The 22,783-nt window shown below is 38.5% G+C and overlaps 2 protein-coding genes across 11 annotated transcripts in view; one reads left to right on the top strand and one right to left on the bottom strand.

Moving 5' to 3' along the window:
- Positions 1–16,470, bottom strand: part of LOC133823227 (uncharacterized) — a 36,654-nt gene extending 20,184 nt beyond the window's left edge. The window contains exons 1-6 of one of the 10 annotated variants that reach the window (XR_009888193.1): positions 16,046–16,467; positions 14,459–14,501; positions 14,079–14,170; positions 13,291–13,371; positions 12,708–12,800; positions 10,832–11,611 (exon numbers count right to left, since the gene is read on the bottom strand). Coding sequence is in view for 4 of the 10 variants with exons in the window: in XM_062255882.1 (XP_062111866.1) it covers positions 1,838–2,047; positions 12,708–12,800; positions 13,291–13,371; positions 14,079–14,170; positions 14,459–14,501; positions 16,046–16,225 (699 nt within the window). In the remaining 6 variants the exon portion in view is untranslated. The other 9 variants (XR_009888194.1, XM_062255882.1, XR_009888192.1 and 6 more) reach the window with 9 other exon arrangements.
- A 376-nt stretch (positions 16,471–16,846) lies between these two features.
- LOC133825143 (uncharacterized) lies at positions 16,847–20,535 on the top strand. The gene is made up of 5 exons (XM_062258128.1): positions 16,847–16,850; positions 16,965–17,054; positions 17,204–17,786; positions 17,953–19,526; positions 20,408–20,535. Exons 1-5 carry the CDS (start codon positions 16,847–16,849, stop codon positions 20,533–20,535), a joined length of 2,379 nt encoding a protein of 792 aa, XP_062114112.1.
- The last annotated feature ends 2,248 nt before the right edge of the window (positions 20,536–22,783 follow it).

Below are 22,783 nucleotides of genomic sequence, written 5' to 3'. Positions count from 1 at the left end.
AACATTACCCGTAGTCTAAAGTGGTAGAAAATCTACATCTGTATTTTTCGTACTAAATCTGAAATTAAAACCCACGGCATCAGGGATTTTGGATCCAAAGTTTATGTAAAATCATCTAACCTACATTGCTAAGGCAACTAGTCAAAATACATTCACACAACACAAAAACACGAAGAAATAAAGATATGAGGGTCAAGAACAAGAAACTTACACACAGTGGCTTACAGATACAGAGAGATTGACGATTGTAGGAGCAGTTGCAAGAAAGCTTTCATGGAATCGAAAATTCCAAGGGAGTTATGTTTCTTCGATTTTGAGAACATGCAAAGATGAAAATGGAGTTTTCAGCTCTGGTTCTGTCTTTCCTCTCTGAAACCTAAAACTTGAAAATAAAAGTGAAGAAGAATAGAGGGTGAGACTATATATATGTAAATCCCAAAAGGAGGTCAAAGGTCGAGCTAATCTAGGCCATTGGCTGGATTCAGTACTAGATCGGACGGATGGGTACAAACGTGATGATGGCGGCATAAAGGTGGCAGATGAATAGACATGGGCATGGTACAAAAGTACTCGAGTACTCTGGTTAAGCAACCAGTGATTGACGCGTGTCCACATCAGAGTATATTAAGTGGCTCAGTTTCCAAGAATGGCAGTTCAAAAGTTTCCTTCTCATGGGATTCGAACTGATACTTTTGAGCGGGCAAAATGTTACACCCAGATTTCAAGAATAGGAACCTTGATCTCAAAATCCAAGTTTATAAGGTGTATTCTCGAAATAAACAAGGTCATTATGAGGTCCACCGGTCAAAGATTTCGTTAGCTCGAATAATATGTAGCCTCGAAGGTGTTTTGAGCTTATAAAGTGAACTCGGGACCTACAATAAGTAAGGGTTCAACACTTGTATAAGTTTCTTGATGCATTTCTTGCCCTCAGAGAAGACCAAGCTTGAGAGGTGTGAGCTCGAAGGTGATGGCTTCATCAATGGTTACTTGTTGGGAGCATAGGCGAAGTGAGATGACGAGCTCGTAATAGGCAAATGGTCTTGAAGGCGCATGGATCTGGTGTCTAATCTAGTCGGTTATGTGTGAACGTATTTATTGTTGTAAATTCCCTATGTTTAAGGAATATGATGTAATTAGTTATCCAATCCCACATTCTATGGGATATTACTGGATACATAGCAAATAATGCATTTATTGGCATTATATTATTTGATTTACAAAATATCTTTCCGAAATATGTGGGAATGAATCCTGAAACCTTCTCTATAAATAGAGATGTAAACTTCACTTGTGAGGAGAAAAACCATTGATATTGATAGAGAAAACTCTGGGCAACTATTCTCTTAAAGTTTCCAGAAGACTCCAAAGAGCTAATAATATAGACTCGTGGACTAGGTATATTTTAACTACTGAACCACGTAAAAAGATCTTGTTTTCATTCATTTCCTCTGGTATATTCTTGTTTAATTGCTCTCCCTTTTTAAGTTGACGAAAAATAGCGTCAACACATATAGGTTCAATTTAAACAATTAACCACATAATCATGTCATTAAGTACCTAACCGTGAGTCGAGCTTATCTTTAGCAGTGAGTGTACACGACCAGACAGTCTTTAGGAACCCTTAAACCTTGACCACTCTGATACCAAGTTGTAACGCCCTTGATAATCAAGACCATTACAATGTGTGTTTAAAATAGTGCTTAACCTGCTAAGCAAGTCGTTTGAACTTAAATGTGTAATTAAAAACTAAGTCAAGATCAAGTAATAAAAGATTTGGTCAACAAAATGATTATTTTTCATTAAAATATTAAGTTTGTACACTGGATCCCAAAAATCAGTTTACAGACTTGTAAAAGATAAACATATACAATTTAGCCATCCTAAGTGGCAAAACAAGGTTTAACCCTAGTTCCTCCCAAGCTATCCCGACCGTGGTGATTGAGCAGGCTGCATATGTACACACCGCCCCTGAAGCTCTCCAACTCATGGCTGGTCCAACTATCAACTCTTTTACTTGCACCATGTAGTACCTGTGAGCCAAGGCCTAGAAAGAAAACTTAAAAACAACAAACATATATAGCACAAGAGCGATTAATAAACTTCAAACCAATTAATCAACAGAATACAAGTATTAAGCTAGGCAACGATTAGCATATACTTTCACATATAACTCAAGCTATAATACGAATACTTAGGTGTCGGCACCCTTAGGCCGAGGCCTCTGGTTACTTAGCTGACCCCGGCTCGCTTAAGCCGAGTCCTATGATTATTTAGTTGACCTCGGCTCGCTAAGGCTGAGTCCTCTGATTATTTAGTTGACCCCAGCTCACTTGGGCCGAGCTACGTCCAATACGCTTATCATCAGCCCCAGCACCCTTAGGTCGTACTTTCATATCCCAAATAACAAATATATAACTCACAGAATGCATATATTCAATTACAGGGAATCTCAATCCCAACGACAACCACATGGGTGCAATTTTCTTACCTCAGGTCCCGAGAAGCTAGCATATGGCAGCCCTAAGCACGATCCCTAATCATTGAGCCTTTGCGATATAACCTAGTCACAATGCGATAATGGATAACTATCAATCTCTAATCAAAATAAATATTTTGGAAACAAATACTAGCCTCCAGGACCTCGAATTCTACTAAACCGGATAGTAGAATTCATCCCGAGCGCTTAGGTTTGAAATCCCGTGCCTCCCCAAGCCTAATAACCTTAAATCCCTTTATTTTCCATTTAGGGTCGCGACTTGCCCTTTAGGGTCGTGGCCCGCCCCTTAAACAAAGGCAAAATCCTCCCTGCTGGAGGACATGGACCGCGACTTGCACCCCCTAGGTCACGGCACGCCTAGGCGAAACAAAGGCATCCCAGCCACTTTGAGCATGCAGGTCGCGGCTCTTGAAGAACAGGGTTGCAGCCCGATCCCCCAAACCCAGAAAATCCAGCCTTTTCCTCTGCGTTTTTCCCAGCCAAACTCATAAATTTAATCCCAATTATCAGCCAAACTCATAATTGAACCCAGAATTCTTACCCTTATATCCCAACTTATAACAAATTTCTTACACCCATCAAACACCCCAAACCAGTCAAAACCCAGAATTCATGCAATCTCTAAATCCCCACAACAGTTTAGCAGAATTTAGAAATTTAAAGGTTAGAATCTTACCCTTGTTTAAAGCTACAATCCTTAGAGACCTCTTGCCCACTACCAATTTCAACTCATGAATCCCTAAGCTTCAATTCCCAAACTTCCCAACTTAAAACCAAGGTCCTCCCTTCAGCACATCAAGGCTTCTAACACAAGAGAGAGAGAGAGAGAGAGAGAGAATTCGTGAAGGAGAAGGGGAGAGAAAAACTGAGGCTGTTCCACTACATTCTATTCACTTCCCTAGAGGTTCTGAGTATATCCCTTGCCTAAACAAAGACCAATTTGCCCCTAAGCTTTCCCAACCCTCTACTTAACTCTAGGGGTAAAATGGTCATTTTCCCAATTCCCGCTAATTCCTCAAGTTATCCTACCAAATCCCACTTAATCCCGACATGTTCAAATAATTACAAAATTCCTACTCGTTACTCAATAAACCTCAAATATACATTAACTTCCCAATATAACCCTAGGCTCAGCCCAAGCCGGGTATTAAACCTCGTTGTGACTATTCCGCCAATCCGCTCACTAGGATCGCCTCGAGCCGTATACTGCAAAAATATCCACATGATAATGTAGCCTCAATCATTTACTCACATATAATAACATTTATGCCCACAATGGGCCAATATTACAAATATGCCCCAACTATCAAGAATAGGCCCACATGCATATTTAATACAAATAAATATGCATTTAAATATATTCATTTCATCATAAATATCATGCATGCCACATAGTCATGCATTTAACCAGTTAATCACACATATATCCAATTATGCCCTCTTGACACGCTAATCAAGGCACTAAACCCTATTAGCATTTTTGGGACGTTACATTGAAGTTGTTGACTTAATAAGGATATGAGATGTTGACAATGTGAAGATAGTAAGGCAGTGCGATTAGTGGAGGTAGATGTCTGATTGATCAGAGGTTTTGGTGGAGCCTCGGCTGTCCTTCGATCCCCATAACCCAGAGGAAATCAATGTAAGAAATAACACTTCTCTTTAAGATGTCCTGGTTTGTGATAGTAAGTACTTGTGGGACGCATCTTTTTTATCCTTGAAAATCGGGATGAGAAGGGGTTTGAATGGGATTATGAGCTAAGTTATGAGAAGAACTATGTGAGGGATAATGGGCAGAGTTGTGAAAGGAATTTTGGGATGGGTAATGTGAAGGATGATGAGATGGATTATGAGAAGGGTACTGTGAAGGAATTTGAGAGGGATTACGAGAAGATTGTTGAGTATGGTTAGGTGGTATAGAAGTGGCAGCATCAACTATGTTTGGGTGATGAGAAGAGTCAAGTTTTATTTGGCATTCTTCTTAAATAACCATAGCAAAAACTTTTAATAGAGAGGGAAATGGATCAATAAGGAGAATTTGAGCTCTTAAAGCTTGAAAGGATTCATTAAGGCCAGTCAAAAATTGCAACACTTGTTCTTGGTTAAGAAAGTTGAGGTGATCAGTAAAGGCAGCACAAGTGCAAGGTGTTCTAGGACATTGATGAAGATTGATTTCAGTTGGTTAATTAAGCACTTACAGAATTTTCGCATTGATGAAGATTGATTAGAGGTTCACGGAGCTCAAATATGTGTGGTTCGTTCCCTTGATCGAATCTGTTGTTGAGCTCAGACCACATTGCAGTTGCAATATCAAGAAACATAATACTGCTCTTTATTTTGGAAGAAACATAATGGATATCCATGACATTACCATCTGATTGCATCTCATCCATGAAATGAGAAGAGGATCATTCGTAGCTGGTTGTGGTAGAGATCCATTGAGAAATGCAAACTTGTTCTTGGCTCCAATCGAAAACATGAAATCCCTACGCCATTGCTGGAAATTCTTGTCTGCTAGAGGTGGAGAAGCAAGAACCAGACATGGGTGGTCTCAGGTGCCCAAAAAATAGGGACTACTCCCATCTTCATGACTAGGTTGATCCGGATTGGTTAGGGCAGAGAATCGATTTGATGTGAAAGGTTGTTCGGGTCAATTTGGAACTAGAGGTGCTTTAGGAATCGTGGACGTCGGAGGTGGAAAATCTGGAGAAGAGGTATCGGTGGTTGCTGGAAGATCAATTGTGTTGGAGGGTTTGTGTCTAGTAGCTCTCATTCGTCCCATTGAAACTTTGAGGAAAATCACAGTGGAAGCTTATGTCGCATATGATACCATATTAGAAGTAAACGCTCAGTTTTGTATATTGATGAAAAATTAAATGTGACCAAGTGTTTGTTACATGAATGAGCCTATATATAGGTAGAATAAAATCTTATAACAGCTTAATTAACTAAGTGTAGTTAGTTAGATGATACAAAATGGAAATAACCATTATACTACTCTTAACTTAATAGTTGACATATGTTTTTCGTCAACTAAATACTATGTGAATACTCAAATAATAGTGAGAACACTTCAAAACTAATAATAAGAGCATTGAAAGAAATAGTGAGAGCACTCAAAGAATTGGTATAAATAGCAATCAAATAAAGAAATAACATCGATATTATAATGTGACAAGAATCATGAGACTTCATCTAAAAACCAATTGGTGATTAGTGGAGTTACACATGTTCTTATTAATGGTTCAATATTCTTACACTTATTTCATGTGGGACACAATAATCTAATATCCCCCCTCAAGATGGTGGCGATTTTTCGCTCACCAATCTTGAATCACCTGATCAGCGCATTTTTTTTCAGCTAGCTTATTTTTTTGGATCTCAAGTGTCTTTTTGCACTATGCGGATCTCGTGCGGCTTGGCTCATTCTTTTGGATCAGTGTGAATCGAATGACCGCTAGAGAATTGGCTCTTGATACCATGACAAGAATCATGAGGCTCCATCTAAAAATCAATTTGTGATTAGTGGAGTTACATGTGTTTTTATTAATGGTTCAATATTCTTACACTTATTCCATGTAGGACACAATAGTCTAATATAATGTTTCAACTCAATTTATGTCCATCGTCAAAGATTTTCCTTTTTCACTTTCATTTGACTCTCTTTCTATACTCATGGTACCGTTATAAGCACATTAATTATAATTACAACTTTCATGCTATTTATTGAAGTTAAAGAAAATAAATCAAGCCATAATGATGATGCTAATGATGACTGCACTAATGACAATGAGGCAATCAGTGAATGAGGCAATCCCAAGGAGAATCTTTCCATTACAATTTGTTATGATTTGCTATACCTTTTGTATAACTTTTAGGCAATATTCCTTTTGTTAGTTATACCACGTGTAAGACTAACATTGGCCTTGTTTTTCCTTCTCTGTATTGGCCTTTTGCTAAATGAAAATTCCTGCATCCTCATTCTTTTGAGCTGAGAATTATCACAAATCAATTTCTCTAAAAACTTAACTTGGTATCAGAGCAGCATCGGCCCACGCCAATGTCGACTGAACACAGTCAGACTTCTCAAGCTCCACCAGCCAAAGCTGGTTCAAAAGGTCCACCAGCAAGCTCATCAATGGCTGTTATTCCTACTCCCTCGGCGACTCCTTTCAGCAACACCTTGAGTCAGCCTTTCTCTCTCAAACTGGATCGAAACAACTTTCCATTATGGAAAACCATGGTGTTTACTATCATTCGTGGCCACAGATTGGAAGGCTACCTTAATGGCCAAAAGACCTCCCCATAAGAGTTTCTTCAAGTCGACACACCTAATGAGCAGGGAGAGACAGTCTCAAATCTTCTGCCAAATCCAGAGTACAAGACCTGGATTGTTCATGACCAACTCTTAATGGGTTGGCTATATGGCTCCATGACTGAAGGTATTGCATCGGAGGTCATGGGATGCCAAACTGCTGTTGCTCTATGGACAGCTCTAGAAGACTTATATGGAGCTCATTCAAGAACCAATATGGATGAACTCAGAACAAAGCTCCAAACAGTAAGGAAAGGCTCCAAATCGATGACAGAATACCTCAAAGAAAAACGAGTTTGGGCTGACACTTTGGCTATTGCAGGGGAACCATACCCCGAAAAATTACTCAGAGGAAATGTTCTCTCCAGTCTGGACATAGAGTACCTGTCCATTGTGATTCCCCTTGAATCTCGAGAAGAAATGTCCTGGCAGGAGCTTCAAAGCACCCTTCTCAGCTTTGATAGCAAACTCGAACGACTTGGAGCTTTTTCTCCCTCAAGTAAGATACTCAATCCTTCAGCTAATCTTGCTCACAAACCTTTTAATCCTGGTGCCAGGGGTGGTTTTCACCATCGAAATGGAGGTACCACTGGAGCTGGTAGAAGCTACTCTTCTCAAGGAGGTTACTCACCTCATGGAAACTACACACCTCAAGGAGGAAGGGGTGGAGGCAATAACTATCGAGGCCGAGGAAGAGGTGGCAGAGGAGCTAGCTCTAGACCTACCTGCCAGGTGTGTGGCAAGTATGGTCACAGTGCAGCCGTCTGCTATAACCGATATGATGAATCATTCATGGGACATCCACCTCAAACTGAACAGAATCCAAATCAAGACAAGCAAAACCAGATGACTGCCTTGATTGCCTCACCACAAATACTACAAGATGATAGTTGGTATGCAGACAGTGGGGCCACGAACCATCTTACTGCAGAGATTGATAAGATGAGCAACAAGACAGAATATGGTGGTAAGGAGAAAATGGTGATAGGTGATGGTAGTAAGCTATTGATTAAACACATTGGTACTGGTATCTTATCTACACCAGAAACAAAACCCTTGATTTTAAAAGATTTGCTCCATGTGCCTAGAATTACCAAAAATCTTATCAGTGTGTCTAGATTAACTCATGACAATAATGTTTCCATTGAATTATTTCCTAATTTTTGTTGTGTGAAGGATCAGCAAACCGGGAAGGTGGTACTGCAAGGAACACATAAGGATGGACTCTACCAACTTGGACCAGAAATCAACTCATTCAGAATCTCCAACACACCCTTTTCTGCAGTTGCAACTCAATCTAATTCGCAGTCTAGTAGTCCTGTTTCAATTTCCCTAAAAGATACTTAGCATAGACGCCTAGGTCATCCCTCTAGCAATGTTTTAAATCAAGTCCTCAAGTTGTCTAATGTAAAACATTCTATTAATGAAGAGTTGCATTTTTGTGATGCCTGTCAGTTTGGAAAATCTCATTTTCTGCCTTTTAAACTTTCAAATAATCAAGCTAGTCATATCTTAGATGTAGTGCATACAGATTTATGGGGTCCTGCACCCATAGCTTCTCACACCAACTTCCGATACTACATCCATCTCTTGGATGACTATAGCCGCTACACTTGGTTATTCCCACTAAAACAAAAATCTGATGCACTTGCAGCCTTTATACAATTTAAAAAGCTAGCTGAAAATCAATTTGAAAGGAACATTAAACAACTTAGGACTGATTGGGGTGGAGAGTACCAGGCTTTTACTCAACTTGTCACTGATTGTGGCATTCTTTTCAATCACTCTTGTCCCCATACATCATAACAAAATGGTCGTGCTGAGCGCAAGCACAGACATATTGTGGAAACAGGTCTCACACTGCTTGCTCAAGCTCAAATGCCCCTTAAATACTGGTCTGATGCATTTCAAACAGCAGTATATCTGATCAATAGGCTTCCCACTAATGTTCTAAAAGGTAAATCACCTTTTGAGACTCTCTACTCTAAAATACCAGATTATACTTTTTTGAAAACTTTGGGCTCAGCTTGTTTTCCCTGTATCCGCCCATATCAGAGTCATAAATTCCAATTCCATTCTATTAAATGTGTGAACCTTGGATACAGTGATGTTCACAAAGGTTACAAATGCCTCAACCCTCATGGAAGAATATATATATCTAGGCATGTCATTTTCAACGAACAAGAGTTCCCTTTCCATCACGGTTTTTTGAACAATTACCAAGTTGAGCAATATGTGACCATGAACACCCCTCATGCCTGGTTTACATTGCCTCTGAATATCGCCTCTTCAACAGGTACCTCTGATTCTTCATCTCATGTTACTGCAGTACCATCTTCTCCTGTCTCACCACAGCAACAATCGGTAAGTACTTCTTCTTCTCATGTTGGTTCTCCAATTGCCTACACCTCTGATGATTTTGCCTAGAAGTTCCTGTTGTATCTCCAGCTGATCTTTCTCCTCAGCCAAGTCTAGCTCAAACTGAACCAAAACAACCTTCTCACCCCATGGTTACACGTGCCAAAGCAGGGATTTTCAAACCCAAAGTTTACCTTGGTCAATCTATGTTTTCTCTTGATACTCATGAACTCGTTTCAGTTGCTGCAGCTCTCAGTCATAAGGGGTGGTCAAGGGCCATGGATGAAGAAGTGCATGCTTTGAAAAGAAATAAGACATGGATTCTAGTACCACCTCCTCCTTACTGCAATATAGTTGGCTATAGATGGGTTTATAAACTCAAATTCAATTCAGATGGTTCATTTCAGAGATTCAAAGCACGCCTTGTTGCCAAGGGATTTCACCAACAGCCTGGAGTAGATTTTAGGGAAACATTTAGCCCTGTTGTTAAGGCTGCAACAGTCAGGGTTGTGCTTACTTTAGCAGTGACTTATGAGTGGGAAGTGAGGCAAATCGACATTAACAATGCCTTCCTTAATGGTGTTCTCGATGAGGATGTTTTCATGTCACAACCTCCTGGCTATGAAGACCCTCAACATCCTCACTATGTATGCAAGTTAAACAAATCATTGTATGGCCTTAAACAGGCACCTAGAGCCTGGTATGACCAACTCAAGAACACACTGATAGAATGGCATTTCGAAAACTCAAAGGCTGATTCCTCTTTGTTTCTGCTCAAGCATGCAAGGTTTGTGATTATGGTATTGGTTTATGTCGATGATATCATAGTCACTGGAAGTGACTCCAGGGAACTTAATCATTTCATTGCAAAGCTAAACAAGACCTTTTCTCTAAAGGATCTCGGAGCACTGAATTATTTTCTTGGGATTGAAGTGTTTCGAGACAACACTGGCATTTATTTATCCCAAGGGAAATATATTGTTGAATTACTTCAAAAGGAAAACATGGAGAATACAAAGCCAAGTGTTACACCAATGACAGCAGGGAAAACTCTGTCTCTGCATGATGGAACACCATTGTCTCAGCCAACTCTGTACAGAAGCATCATTGGGGCACTGCAATACCTCAGCCACACTAGACCAACATCGCCTTTGCTGTTAATAAGCTCAGCCAGTTCCTAAAATAGCCTACTGATGTGCATTGGGGAGCTGCTAAACGCATCTTAAGATACCTAAAAGGTACTATCCATCATGGTCTTCACATTGCCCCAAGTGATAGACTCTCTCTAATTGGTTTCTCTAATGCTGACTGGGCTTGCTGCCCAGACGATCGAAAGTCAGTTGCAGGGTACTGTGTCTATTTTGGTGAATCCTTAATCTCCTGGTCCTCTAAGAAACAAACGGTAGTAGCTCGATCTAGTACCGATTTGGAGTACAAAGCCTTAGCCCTATTAGCAGCTGAATTGGCATGGTTACAAAACCTACTCGCTGAGATGAGATTTGAAATGTCAAATATCCCAGTTATCTGGTGTGATAACTTAAGCGCTAGTGCTTTGGCTAACAACCTTGTTTATCACGCAAGAACAAAACAAATTGAGCTCAATGTGCACTTTGTAAGAGACAAGATTCTGCAGAAGCAACTTGAAATTCAGTATGTACCTTCACATGATCAAATTGCGGACTGCTTGACAAAGGGGCTCACTCCAACCTGATTTCAATTCTTGATCAACAAACTCAATGTTGTTCCCTCACCATTTCGTTTGAGGGGTGGAGTTAAAGAAAATAAATCAAGCCATAATGATGATGCTAATGATACACTACTACAAAAAATGATTTTTAGGACTAGCATTGCGAGTCCTAAAAAAGTTTTTAGGACTCGCGGGATGCGAGTCCTCTATTTGAGAGCCTTAAAAAATCCGGTTGAATGCCTTTAATGCGAGTCCTAAAAAAATATTTTTAAGACTCGCAACGCGAGCCCTAAAAAATCTGGTGCGAGTCCTAAAAAAATCTAGTTGAGTGCGAGTCCTAAAAAATCTGGTTAAGTGCTTTAAGTAATTTTTTAGGACTCGCTTTGCATGCCCTTAAAAGTAATTTTTTTTTTTTAAAATGCAGCTACAATTTTCATTTTGATTTAGAAAAAATATATCCCTTTGAGTGTCCAAAATGTATTATATATATATGTTAGATTTCTAAAATTTCAAAAGAAAATACAACAAAATATTTTTTTATTAATTACTCAAAAATATCATTTTCATTATTTAGTCTACTCGGCTTACAAAATCATATTACATGATAGTTTATACTACAATAAAATTTTATCATCACCAAATATTAAACAAGAAATGTATACAATGTTAGTGAAATATATTTTTTATTCTAAAATCTTCAATTATCAATGTTGTCCAGTATTGCGCCAAAGAAATGCATCTCAATATAGACCTACACATTATAAAAAAGTTCTTTAACTATAAATATATTATAATTCAAACTTATAAATAAGTAGAAACACACAACAATTATAATTAAGCATCTTTTAAGAGACCCTTTTAATCATAATCCACCTCTTAATCTCTAATTTCGTTAAAACTTTAATGTCGGCTTATTATTTATTATGATGTTATGGTTCAAGTGGGAAGGAGCTTAAGTGATAAGACATTAGTACTACTTAATTACTTGATTAATTAAAAAAGAAACATCACTAATTTGAATCCTATCTTGGATGTGTAGTGGGTTTCAACTAAACCTTATTTTTTTAGCCTATTCTAGTAATTAAAAATTTATCTCAGATCTAAGTATGTATTTAAAATTCTATAATCAACTTAATTATTAATTAGACCGTCAAATGTTGAATATCCGGATCACAAATTTATCATTGTGGCAGTCATTTTTTTCATATTTCCACACAAAACTAAGTACAAAAAAATCTATAGAAAATCGGACAGTACATCCCCTAATTTACTAGCCTAGCAATCTGTCACAATCAACACAAACATGTCAAACAAATCAAACAACACACAGGTTTTCATCTATATATCACCGCAGCACACAAAATTCTCAGAACCTACTTCACTAAGACATGCAAGTTCTCAATCTTCTGTTATCACCGCAGCACACAGAATTCCCAGAACCTACTTCACTACGGATGAATATCTAAGATATTCAAACTCCACTAAAGTGTAATACTAAAGCAATTCGAGAATAAACACATACACATTCCTTCGTTTGATCAAGGGGAAACATAATTACCAAATCAATTACTAGTTCTATTGTTAAAAGACAAACTCAGAATAAGACATTATCCACTCTAAGTTTAAAAATAGATATCAAGAACTACGGATGAATATCTAAGATATTCAAACTCCACTAAGTACAAAAATATTTGACAGATAGCCATAAATAAGAAGTCTTAACTCAACTACGAAACTATTTTTTTATAATTCAAACTCAGATAAGCTCTAATAAAAATCTTTAAAATATATGAAAGTAAAACTGCAATCAATTTCTAATTACATGAAACATGTTTGGTATTAATTACCTGTCCTACACCTTGAACTGAGGACCTTTCCTTTCTGGAAGCATCACCATGTTCAGTTTTAGCAGCTAAACTATCATGGACGTCCACAGCATCCTATTAACAGTGGCAAACGTGAGAAGTAAAGGCAGTGAGAATATTTACAAAAGCAATTCATAGTGCCTATAATAACAAACCAATTTCAAGCAAAAAAATATTCTAAATGTTATTGCTGCAGTGCAGGAATAAAATCCACAATAGCAAGAACTACTAAAAAAGACTCCAGCAATCAAAACCATCACACAAGAAAAAGAAACTGACAATTTATTCTTCCTTATGATACTACAACAAGTAGATGTAGCTGTTTCGCATATGTACATGTAGAAAGAAAAAATTCTAATACTGTACAACTTCCAGTTCTCGTGCTGCTCAAAATAATTCAATTCTTAATTAAAAATCATAATATATATTAAAAATTTCATTAACCTACTGAAATTGCACCTAAATATATTTCATAATCTGCTGTCTTTCATTCTTGTACACAAGCTAATCTATAGAGAACAGAATTCAATAGAGTATTATTTAGAGGACTTGGACTATTACTTACATGGGAGTTCGAAATGAAAATTGCACATTTAAGTTTAAATGGCCAGCTTTGATGTACATTCAAATATGTGAGTATGGCCACCTAACAAAAATAATTAAATGAACTAAGGACTAATTATGTTGATCAATCAATCTAAGTTAAGAACTCAGTATATATGTTATCCTTTGTTGTACTTGATTTCTCATGTCTTGGTACACACAACACAATCAAACTGGGTAATGCAACCACTTATTACCTAATTTGTATAATGCTAATTATGGAACATAAACTATATGATGAGAACTCAGTATTAACACTTGTGTTTTATCAACCTTCATATAACCTTTGATCAAAGTGAATCTGGTAGAACCCTGTTCAATAACATCAGTTCATATAACTCTTTAAATGTTCTCCATTTTTCAAAGAGAATCAATTACAATACTATATGTTGGACGTCAGCTATAATAAGAGTAAATAATTTATATCATTAATTTGACATCAAATGTTGGGTGCAAGTAGACCTAATATGTGTATATAGAAAAAGCACTCATAAAAGCATTTATCACACTTTAGTCATCCCTTTCCTATTGCAAAACAAAAGATAAGTCAAAATAAATGGTTACAAATCTCATTTCACAAAAGAGAGAACCAAGGCAATTCATTACCTAACTGCTAAGAAAAATCCACAAGTTAAGTTATAATAATTTATTATTAGGAGGTTATAAATCTCATTAAACATTTTACAACATGGATTGAAGATTCAATTGAAGTTTTACAGCATGTTTAGAGGTTGAGATAGATAGATTTACCTGAACAACATTTCCAACCAAGATCTCTTGAAATCCAAATCCAAGTCCAAGTATTCCATCAAAATTAGCAGCCATAAATGTGAAGCCAGGTTCTATAATTGTCTCATTAAAATCCCAACAATAGAAGTCGTTCTCATTAAGTGTAACATTATATCAAGAAACAACCATATATAAATTTTATTTTATTTTTAAAAAATATTTTCCAAATCACAATACGGATCAAAAAATTAAATCAAACTCTAAAACTTGCTCAACAAATGCTTGGAATGAAGATCAGACATAAACTCAACCTTATAAGCTTATAACACAAATAAATGAATTAATGAACTCATTCTGTCAAAACCCGCACCGCCCAACCCAAAACACACATACGTACATACCTGATATGAGAGAGATAGAGCTATTTTCACCAAAAGCTTTCCCCTTTCACATAAGAAAAACAGAGAACAAATTAATACAAAAAAAAAGTAGATATAGTTAAGAAATGCAAAAAAGAGATGAGTGAGAGAGAGGGAGCCGAGAGAGACAAAGAGAGTAGAAATGAAAATGTAGAAAAAAAATACAAACTTGAAAATGGAACAGATCTTAAGCTGAAATGGGTTTGCGTTCATGGAGAGATATGAGAGGTAGAGGAAAGATGGAAGAGCAGAAAAGTCAAAATTGGTCCAATGAATCTCATTAGAGATACATGAACTCAATAATAAATGCTACTTAATCAATAAAAGAAAACAAATACTGATAATTACTTTATTGAGCCTGAGTAGTCAAGACAGCAGTGCAGCCATTATTGACAATTACTTACAAGGAATAACATCTCCCAGCACCCAATATCATATCCCTTAAAAAATCTTAATAAAGAAACATATACTAAGAGTTTCAAACAAGCAAGGATAATAACCTATATACCGTACTTTCAAAATCACTAAGCCAAAGAAATATATATATATATATATGTACGTACATACCTTTATATATATAAAGGTATGTAGGTCAATTAGAACTAAACTAAAAGATAAGAGAGATATATGCATATAATAATCCTTCCACCCAAACACTAATAAAAAAATAAATGACATGAATCGGTATTATTGAAGCTACTAGAACTTAATTACTACTACTAATAATTATATTTAGATATATTCTCTAGTTGATATTTTGCCCAAAGTTCAGAAGATAGACAAAGAAATAGAGAGTGAGTTTGTTCATAATTTTCCTAGCAAATTTCTTTTGCAAAAAAAAAATATATATTTATCAGCAAATTCAACAAGATCCAATCACTAAAGTAAAGCATAGTAACTTCATCAAATGAGCACATTACATAGAGGCATTTGATCAAATACCTAGCAGGAGTTTTTTCCATGTATTAAATCCTGCAGTTTCCTAGTCCTTGATAAGTACAGAAGATGCTGAGACATGAATCAAACTTCCAACTTGTCATTTTAAAGCTTAAAATGAAACAATTTTAACTCAAAAACAAAGAAAACCAATATCATGAATATTTAGAAAGAAGTATCTTCTAAACTATAATGTAGTCTAAAATGTCAAATACTATACCTAAAATGAACAAACTAGACTTGTCGAAAAGCTACGTCTATCTTCAAAGAACAGAATCGTTGAGAAGCCTCGAAGATTGTCGGGGATCATAATAGCTGACATTTGCACAATAAAAATGAGACAGGTCTGGAAGAAGCAAAAAACAAACCTAAATGAAGAAGGAGATAGGCTCAAGAGCAATGAGGAGGAAGAGGAGGCGTTGACGATAGTTGTATTTGCCAGCGATTAGGTCGGCGGCGAGGTCATTCCCGGTGGGAAGGAGGAGACCTTGAAGGAGAAGATCAATCTAGGATCATTCCCGGTGGACCCAAATGCAAAAGACACTTCAAACACAAAACCCATATGGATAGGAAAGGAGGAAGAGATTACTAAATAAATGGAAATAAATAATACATGAGCTAAAAAAAACAAACCTTTCCACCGAGATACATCCTCTCCATATCAACTGAAACGAAATCGTTAGATTCAGCCATGGCCATAGCTCTCGTGTCTCTCAAAGTCCCGAAGCCAAACAGCCGTCTGCCCAGCCCTTGTGCCGTCGAGCCCAGACCCGAGACCCCCCCACCTGCCGTCGAGCCCAACCCCCGAGCCATCAGTCGTTGTTGTCGAGCCCAGCCACGAGCCACCAGTCGTTGCTGTCGAGCCCAGCCCCGAGCCCCCTACCGCCGAACAGCTCGACCCCGACCCCCCTGCCGCCGTCGACCACCATTCCCTGAGCCCCTGCCGTCATCGTTCGGGCCTAGCAGAGAGCATGCGAGAGAGAGAGAGGGAGAAAGGAAAGTAAGGATCAGGTAGGGGGGAGAAAGGGATTTGGCACTTTTTTTTTTTTTTATTAATAAAAATCAGATTATATTATTTAGATAAAAAAATATGATTATAAAAGGGAAATTTGACATTTTAGACTAAAATTAAACCTGTTTAATTAATCTATCTAATTATATATTGTGTAACTATTCTCTTAATTCTTTTCCATCCCAAAAATGCCCTTCTTCTTTTCCATCCCAAAAAAATCACATTTCTCTCTCTCACTCTCTCTCTCTCTCTCTCTCTCTCGCTCTCTCTCTCTCAAACCCAAGAAAACCACCACGGACCCAAGAAAACCACCACGGCTTGCAGTCAGCCGGACCTCCACCCACCACGACCTCAGCCAGACTTCAGCCGGACCTCCCACACACTCAACTGACTTCCACATTCATTTTTCTCATCCAAAAGCAATGGGTAAGTGTTTTTTATGCAAAATATTGTTGGTTTTTGTTATATTTAGTGTAAGTTGTATGGATCTGCACATTGTTGGTTGTATTTTGTCCATTTTGTGTTCTGAAATGAAAGTAGACTATGTTCCATTTTCTGCATTTTTTTCTGGGTTTCTCGTTTTTTTGAACGATAAATTGCGATTTTGTGCTATTTATACCAAAGTCAGAGGTTAGGGATGAAACTATGCGATATTTGAACGATGCCATTGCGATTTTGTGCGATGTTATATGTGTGGCAAAAACTAAGTATTTTGGGCGATTTTAGTGCGATTTTTGGGCGATTTGTGGGCGACTTTAAATTTTTTTTGTTTGTGACAGATTCAACTGTATTTGTGACTGTATTGTATGATGGTGTTTGGGATGTCGAGGGTTTCAACTGGGTATTCAATTCCCCAACAAGTAAGACGTTGATGTTTGACATTGACACTACTCTGGAAAAGTTGCGTGAAGTTTTGTATGAAGAGTTGGATGTGGATCCTTTGGTGTATGAACTGAAATTAGAAGTCTGTTACATGTACATGAAAGGCACCAAGTTTCCGCCGGAGGTTTTAGTGAAAGATAGTCAACTACGAGTGTTTTTTAGCATGAAGGCAAAGATGAGTGTGGACAACTTGCTGCCACTATTTGTGACTAAGGTGAAGAAGAATGTGAATTTGGAGCCTACTCCCCCATCTGTAACCCCTCGAAGTGTGGTAGGGACCTTTGTCCCAGAAACTGATCAGGGGGTTGGTTTGAATGAGCAACTACCTAATAATATAGATGACCACAGAGCCGATATCGCATTTGATCATTTAGATGAGTTCGATGGCCCCTATTACAACGATGATCCTGTGGTAGATTTGGATGAGGATGATGATGTGGAGCTGGAAGTTGATGGAGCTGTACAGGTACCTCCCTTGAGGTTGGAACTAACTCCAAGCAACCAAGCAGAGCGACAAAGAAGACCCCCCCCGTAGTGAGAATCACCAAACACCAGGAACTAGTAGCAATCGGCCAGGTCCTTCCATTAGTACTCCTGCTTTTGAATTTGAAGTTTGTACCAAATTCAAACCTCTTATGTGGACTAGGGAAGACATAGAGGAAAATCATGTCTATACGACATCTCTTAGTGGTACGCCTTCAGGGGAGATACATCTTGGCAAGTTGTACACAAACAAGGAAGAGTTTAAGAATGTAGTGGGAAGGTATGCACTGAAAAATAATTTTGAGTGGATGGTGAGGAAGTCTGGCACTAATGTGTTGTACGTTACTTGCAAGGATCAAAATTGTAAATGGAGATTAAGGGGGAGGAAGAAGGCACGTTGTGACATGTTCGAGGTTACTGTGTTCCACAACGAACACACATGTAACTTGGATTCTAGAAATTCTGATCACCGTCAAGCAGCACCGTGGGTTATTGGCCACATTATTAAGGAAAAGTACACATCAGATGGAACTAAGTACATGGCAAAAGACATACAGAGGGATATGTTTAAGGATTATGGCATCAAGATTAGTTATGAGAAGGCTTGGAGGTGCAGAGAGAAGGCACTTACGTATGTGAGGGGTACGCCAGCAGAATCTTATACAAAGTTATATGGTTACTTGTACATGCTGGAACAGAAGAATCCAGGTACTATTACTGACATTGTGAGAGAGGACGACCGGTTCAAGTATTGTTTTTGGTCACTGGATGCTTGTAGGAGGGGATTTAAGTTTTGTCGTCCTGTGATTAGTATTGACGGAACATTCTTGAAGACAAAGTATGGGGGCACAATGTTACTTGTTGTTGCGTACGATGCAAACAACCAATTGTTTCCGATGGCCTTTGCAATTGTCGATAGTGAGAACCACGACTCTTGGAAGTATTTCTTGCAGAAGTTAAGGGAAGTCATTGGGGAGGTTGAAAACCTTGTGTTCGTATCGGATAGGCCTCAGAGCATTGAACATGCTGTCGAGGTCGTTTTCCCCGAAGCATGCCATTGTTATTGCTTTAAACATATTACTATGAATGTCACGTTCAAGTTCAAGACTGATGTATGTAACACGCAAATATGGCTGGCAGCCTACGCATGGTCGAAGACTGAATGTGATAGACATTTTGAGGTGCTCAAACGGATGGATCCTCCCATTGCTACATACATCGAGCAAATAGGGCTTGAAAAGTGGGCTCGTCCTTATTGTCCAAGCGATCGATACAACATAATGACAAGCAACGCCGCTGAAAGCTTCAACAACGTGACAGAAGAATTCAGGAAATATCCAATAACTACTTTGGTTGAATTCACCAGGTTCACACTGCAAAATTGGTTTGCTGATCGTCTCGAAAATGCAAGTAAGTGCACTACCCCTTTGGCAGCTACTTTTGAGAAGGATTTAAAAGCACAACATGAAGATGGTAGGTTCAGGACTGTCTATCGTAATGGTGCACAATTATTTAACGTTGGTACGGGTCCTGAAGGTCAGAGAGGTGGTGATGTGGACTTAGTCGAGAGAACATGCACATGCGGAATGTTCCAATTGCTAAAAATCCCTTGTCCTCATGCATGTGCCGCAGCAATTAGTCAGAATGCTAGCCTGTACGCACTTAGCTCCCCGTACTACACAAAAGACACGTGGAAGAAGACCTACAATGCAACAATTAATGTTGTCGGCGATAGGGGTGAGCATCTAAACCGACAAACCGCGGTGACCGACCGCACCGCACCATACTACACCGCAAACCGTGGTGTCAAAAGTGTAATGGTTCGGTATGGTTTGTATTTGAGCTAAACCGTGCGGTGCGCGGTTTGGCGGTGTGAAATTTTGGTTTGCACCGCACCGCATACTTACAAATATATTTTAAAAAAATAAACTTTACATATATACCATTTTTTATAGTTACCCACTATGGGAGACTTGTATATTTTTTTTGTGTTTCACTGAACTTAATTGATAACTTGTAATGTTGTTTAGAACTTATTAAGGATTTGTTATGAACTAAGGATTTAGTATTTTTTAAAAAATTTAAATTTTGTTATGACATATTTTTTAACACAAACCGTGGAAAACCGCCCAAACCACACCGCAAAAAATGGTTTGGTTTGGTCGGTTTGGTGCAACCAAATCACACCGCATGGTGTGTTCTAGTTACTAAACCGCACTTGTGGCGTGGTGTATTAAAAAATGTTCAAACCGCCCAAACCACACCGTGCTCACCCCTAGTCGGCGAGGAGGATGATTGGGTACTACCGGAACACATCAAGAACATGAGAGTCGAGGTACCAGTGGATAAAAAACCGGTGGGTCGGCCTAGGAAGAGCAATGCGGGTAGAAGACCGACGAAGCGTCGCCCGTCTAATGGTCAAGTGGTTGTGGTACCTCGCCATTGTACTAACTGCGGTGGTTCGGGGCACAACAGAGCTACATGCAAAGCTCGAGTTTGAAGCTTTTCTCTATTAGTGTACTTATCTATATTAGTTGTAATGCACTTATTTTTGGACTGGATTTTTGTGTTGTATTCTTGGTTGCTATTACAGATTTTTAACCTTTTTTTTTATACAGGAATGTGTGAACCATGTAGAATTTTTAACAGGGTCAAAGTAGATTTTTTTTCCAATTTTGCGATATCTGGCGATGTTTTTGCGATTAGCATTGCGATTTTGTGTGATATACTTTGCTATGGAGATTAATTATGCGATTTTTGTGCGATAAATGCGATTTCCGACGATGTAAATGTGCGACAATGTGCGATTTTCAAAGCGAAATTAGCGATTAAAGACGATTTCTAACATATTTTACTAATCTGACAAAATATAATAGTGTCGTAAATATTATACATTCTGGTAAAATAAGTCAACACACCACCTATGTCTAAAGGTGAGCATGTTATCATCGTTAACTTTCTCAAACGACCGATCCAACATTCGGTGCTCCATGTATTCAATGGCATATATTCCACAATCGCCACTGCAAATAAAAAGATATTGGTAATTATTAGTAACAATTTAGTAAAGTAATTCATAATGGAGTACAAAATAAAATAAATACAAAAAGAGACATTTACCTGCTTTCCGCTTGCGGTACAACTTCTGGAGTAGCTCGTTTATAATGCATTTGTGGGAGCTGGCTGAGATCACCTGTTTCAACCGGAAATACATAACTGTTGGTCTTAAATAACCAGAAGCCCGCAATAAGGATGCAAATATCTCGGTATAAGGCTTCAAATATGACTTCATATTGTCCTCAGTCGTGGCGCCGATATCACAGTCATATACAACAATCTGCCAATTCTCAATATCTACCTCAACAGCCACCCAATGCTTCTCAGCAGGAAGGTTCAATGTGAAGTAGATGTACTCCTGGTTCTCCCAACAAGGCAAGTGCCGATGCTCCATCCCCCTCACATAATCAATGACTGACTCATCCCAGATAAATGTGCTTCTGTCACCATCATGACAATTCCAGTACATTGAAAATATTTGTGGAGCAGATGTGTCCAGAACCACACAATTCGTAGTGTACACCTCAGGGAAGAGCTTCCTCCTTCTTCTCAACAAGTGGAATATGACATCAATTTGCTGCATTTGAAATAAAAATGGTTAGAATCGAATCGCACAAAAGTCGCACAAATGTCGCAAACAAGTCGCATAAAACATAATTTCTGTAATTAAATCGCTTTATGTCGCACAGACATCGCCAAACGTCGCGCATATCCCAATGTACCATTTTCGCGATTTAATTACGATTTAAACAAACAATCAACTTATACATCGCTAAATATCGCAAATAAAATGATGTATTGTTCAAAATGAGAAAACAGTTAAATTAAACAGTTAAGAAACAAGTACTTACAGAATCGTCGATCCATTCGTGCTCCACCATCAACTTCATGAACCAACTCCGATCGGCAATGCCAGTGTGCACTTCTCTAGGACGGCGGTTGTCCCTCGAGTAAGTAATCCACCTTTTGAAAAATTTGTACAGTCGTGGGTCTGCTGGCCTCAAAGTATCAACCTCAACAGGACCAGTTCATTGTTTCTTCTTCCCCGCTGTGTAGTCCTTCAAATACACTGGCTTCCGTTTTGCCCTCCTCACAAACTCCACTCCAGCTGGTGGCCCATCCAACTGTTGCACATCCTGAGACTGCGTATCTCCGATGGCCATAATAATGGCATCCGTTGGAGTAGAAGGAACCTCATCTACGTTGGGTTCCCAATCTTCAGGGTACACGTCGTCTTCAGAACCAGAATTATACTGACGACATTCATCCTCTGTTGGCTGTGATGGTTGCTTCTGTAACAAACTTATCACGGTCGCAAGTTGATCCATGATAAGCTTCTTCATCTCCGCCAGTCTACTCTCAAACGTAGTCTTCATCTCATTCTATGCAGCCAGAATTGCTATTTGTTGGGCTTCGACCTTCTCCAATCTCTTCGCCAACCCAAGGTAGTCGGCGTCATTGGCTGCAGGAGTTGAGGTTGGAGGCACAGTGCCTGATGTGGACAGCTCTGTTTGTTCTTTCGGTGGTGATGGTGGAATGATTTTTGCAGTTTGAACATATTCCGCCACCCGTTTTGCTTGGGTCTCGAATTGAGTGGAATCTTGTGTTCCAGCTTCTGTTTCTTCCATCTCATCTGAGCCCATATCCACCGTGGGGACTTCACCCTCACAATTGGAGTTCCAGTATTCAACCTCCTAATTCCGAGGGTGCAAGATCTGAAGAACAACCATCTGCATAACCAAAAAATAAGAAAACAATCAATGTCGCAGAAACTCGAAGAAACATCGCATAATGTCGCAAAATTATATTATGTCGCTAATATTTTAAAAGAAATCAAATATAAATCACAAAATAAAAAATCGCATAATGTCGCAAATATGTCGCAAAACAGATAATGTAAATCACAAAAATAAAACTGTTGTCGCACAAATGTCGCG

This window comes from Humulus lupulus, chromosome 3 (genome assembly GCF_963169125.1).
Source record: "Humulus lupulus chromosome 3, drHumLupu1.1, whole genome shotgun sequence".
In the NCBI taxonomy this organism is placed as follows: Eukaryota; Viridiplantae; Streptophyta; class Magnoliopsida; order Rosales; family Cannabaceae; genus Humulus; species Humulus lupulus.
This window is presented reverse-complemented; position numbering and strand designations above follow the sequence as displayed.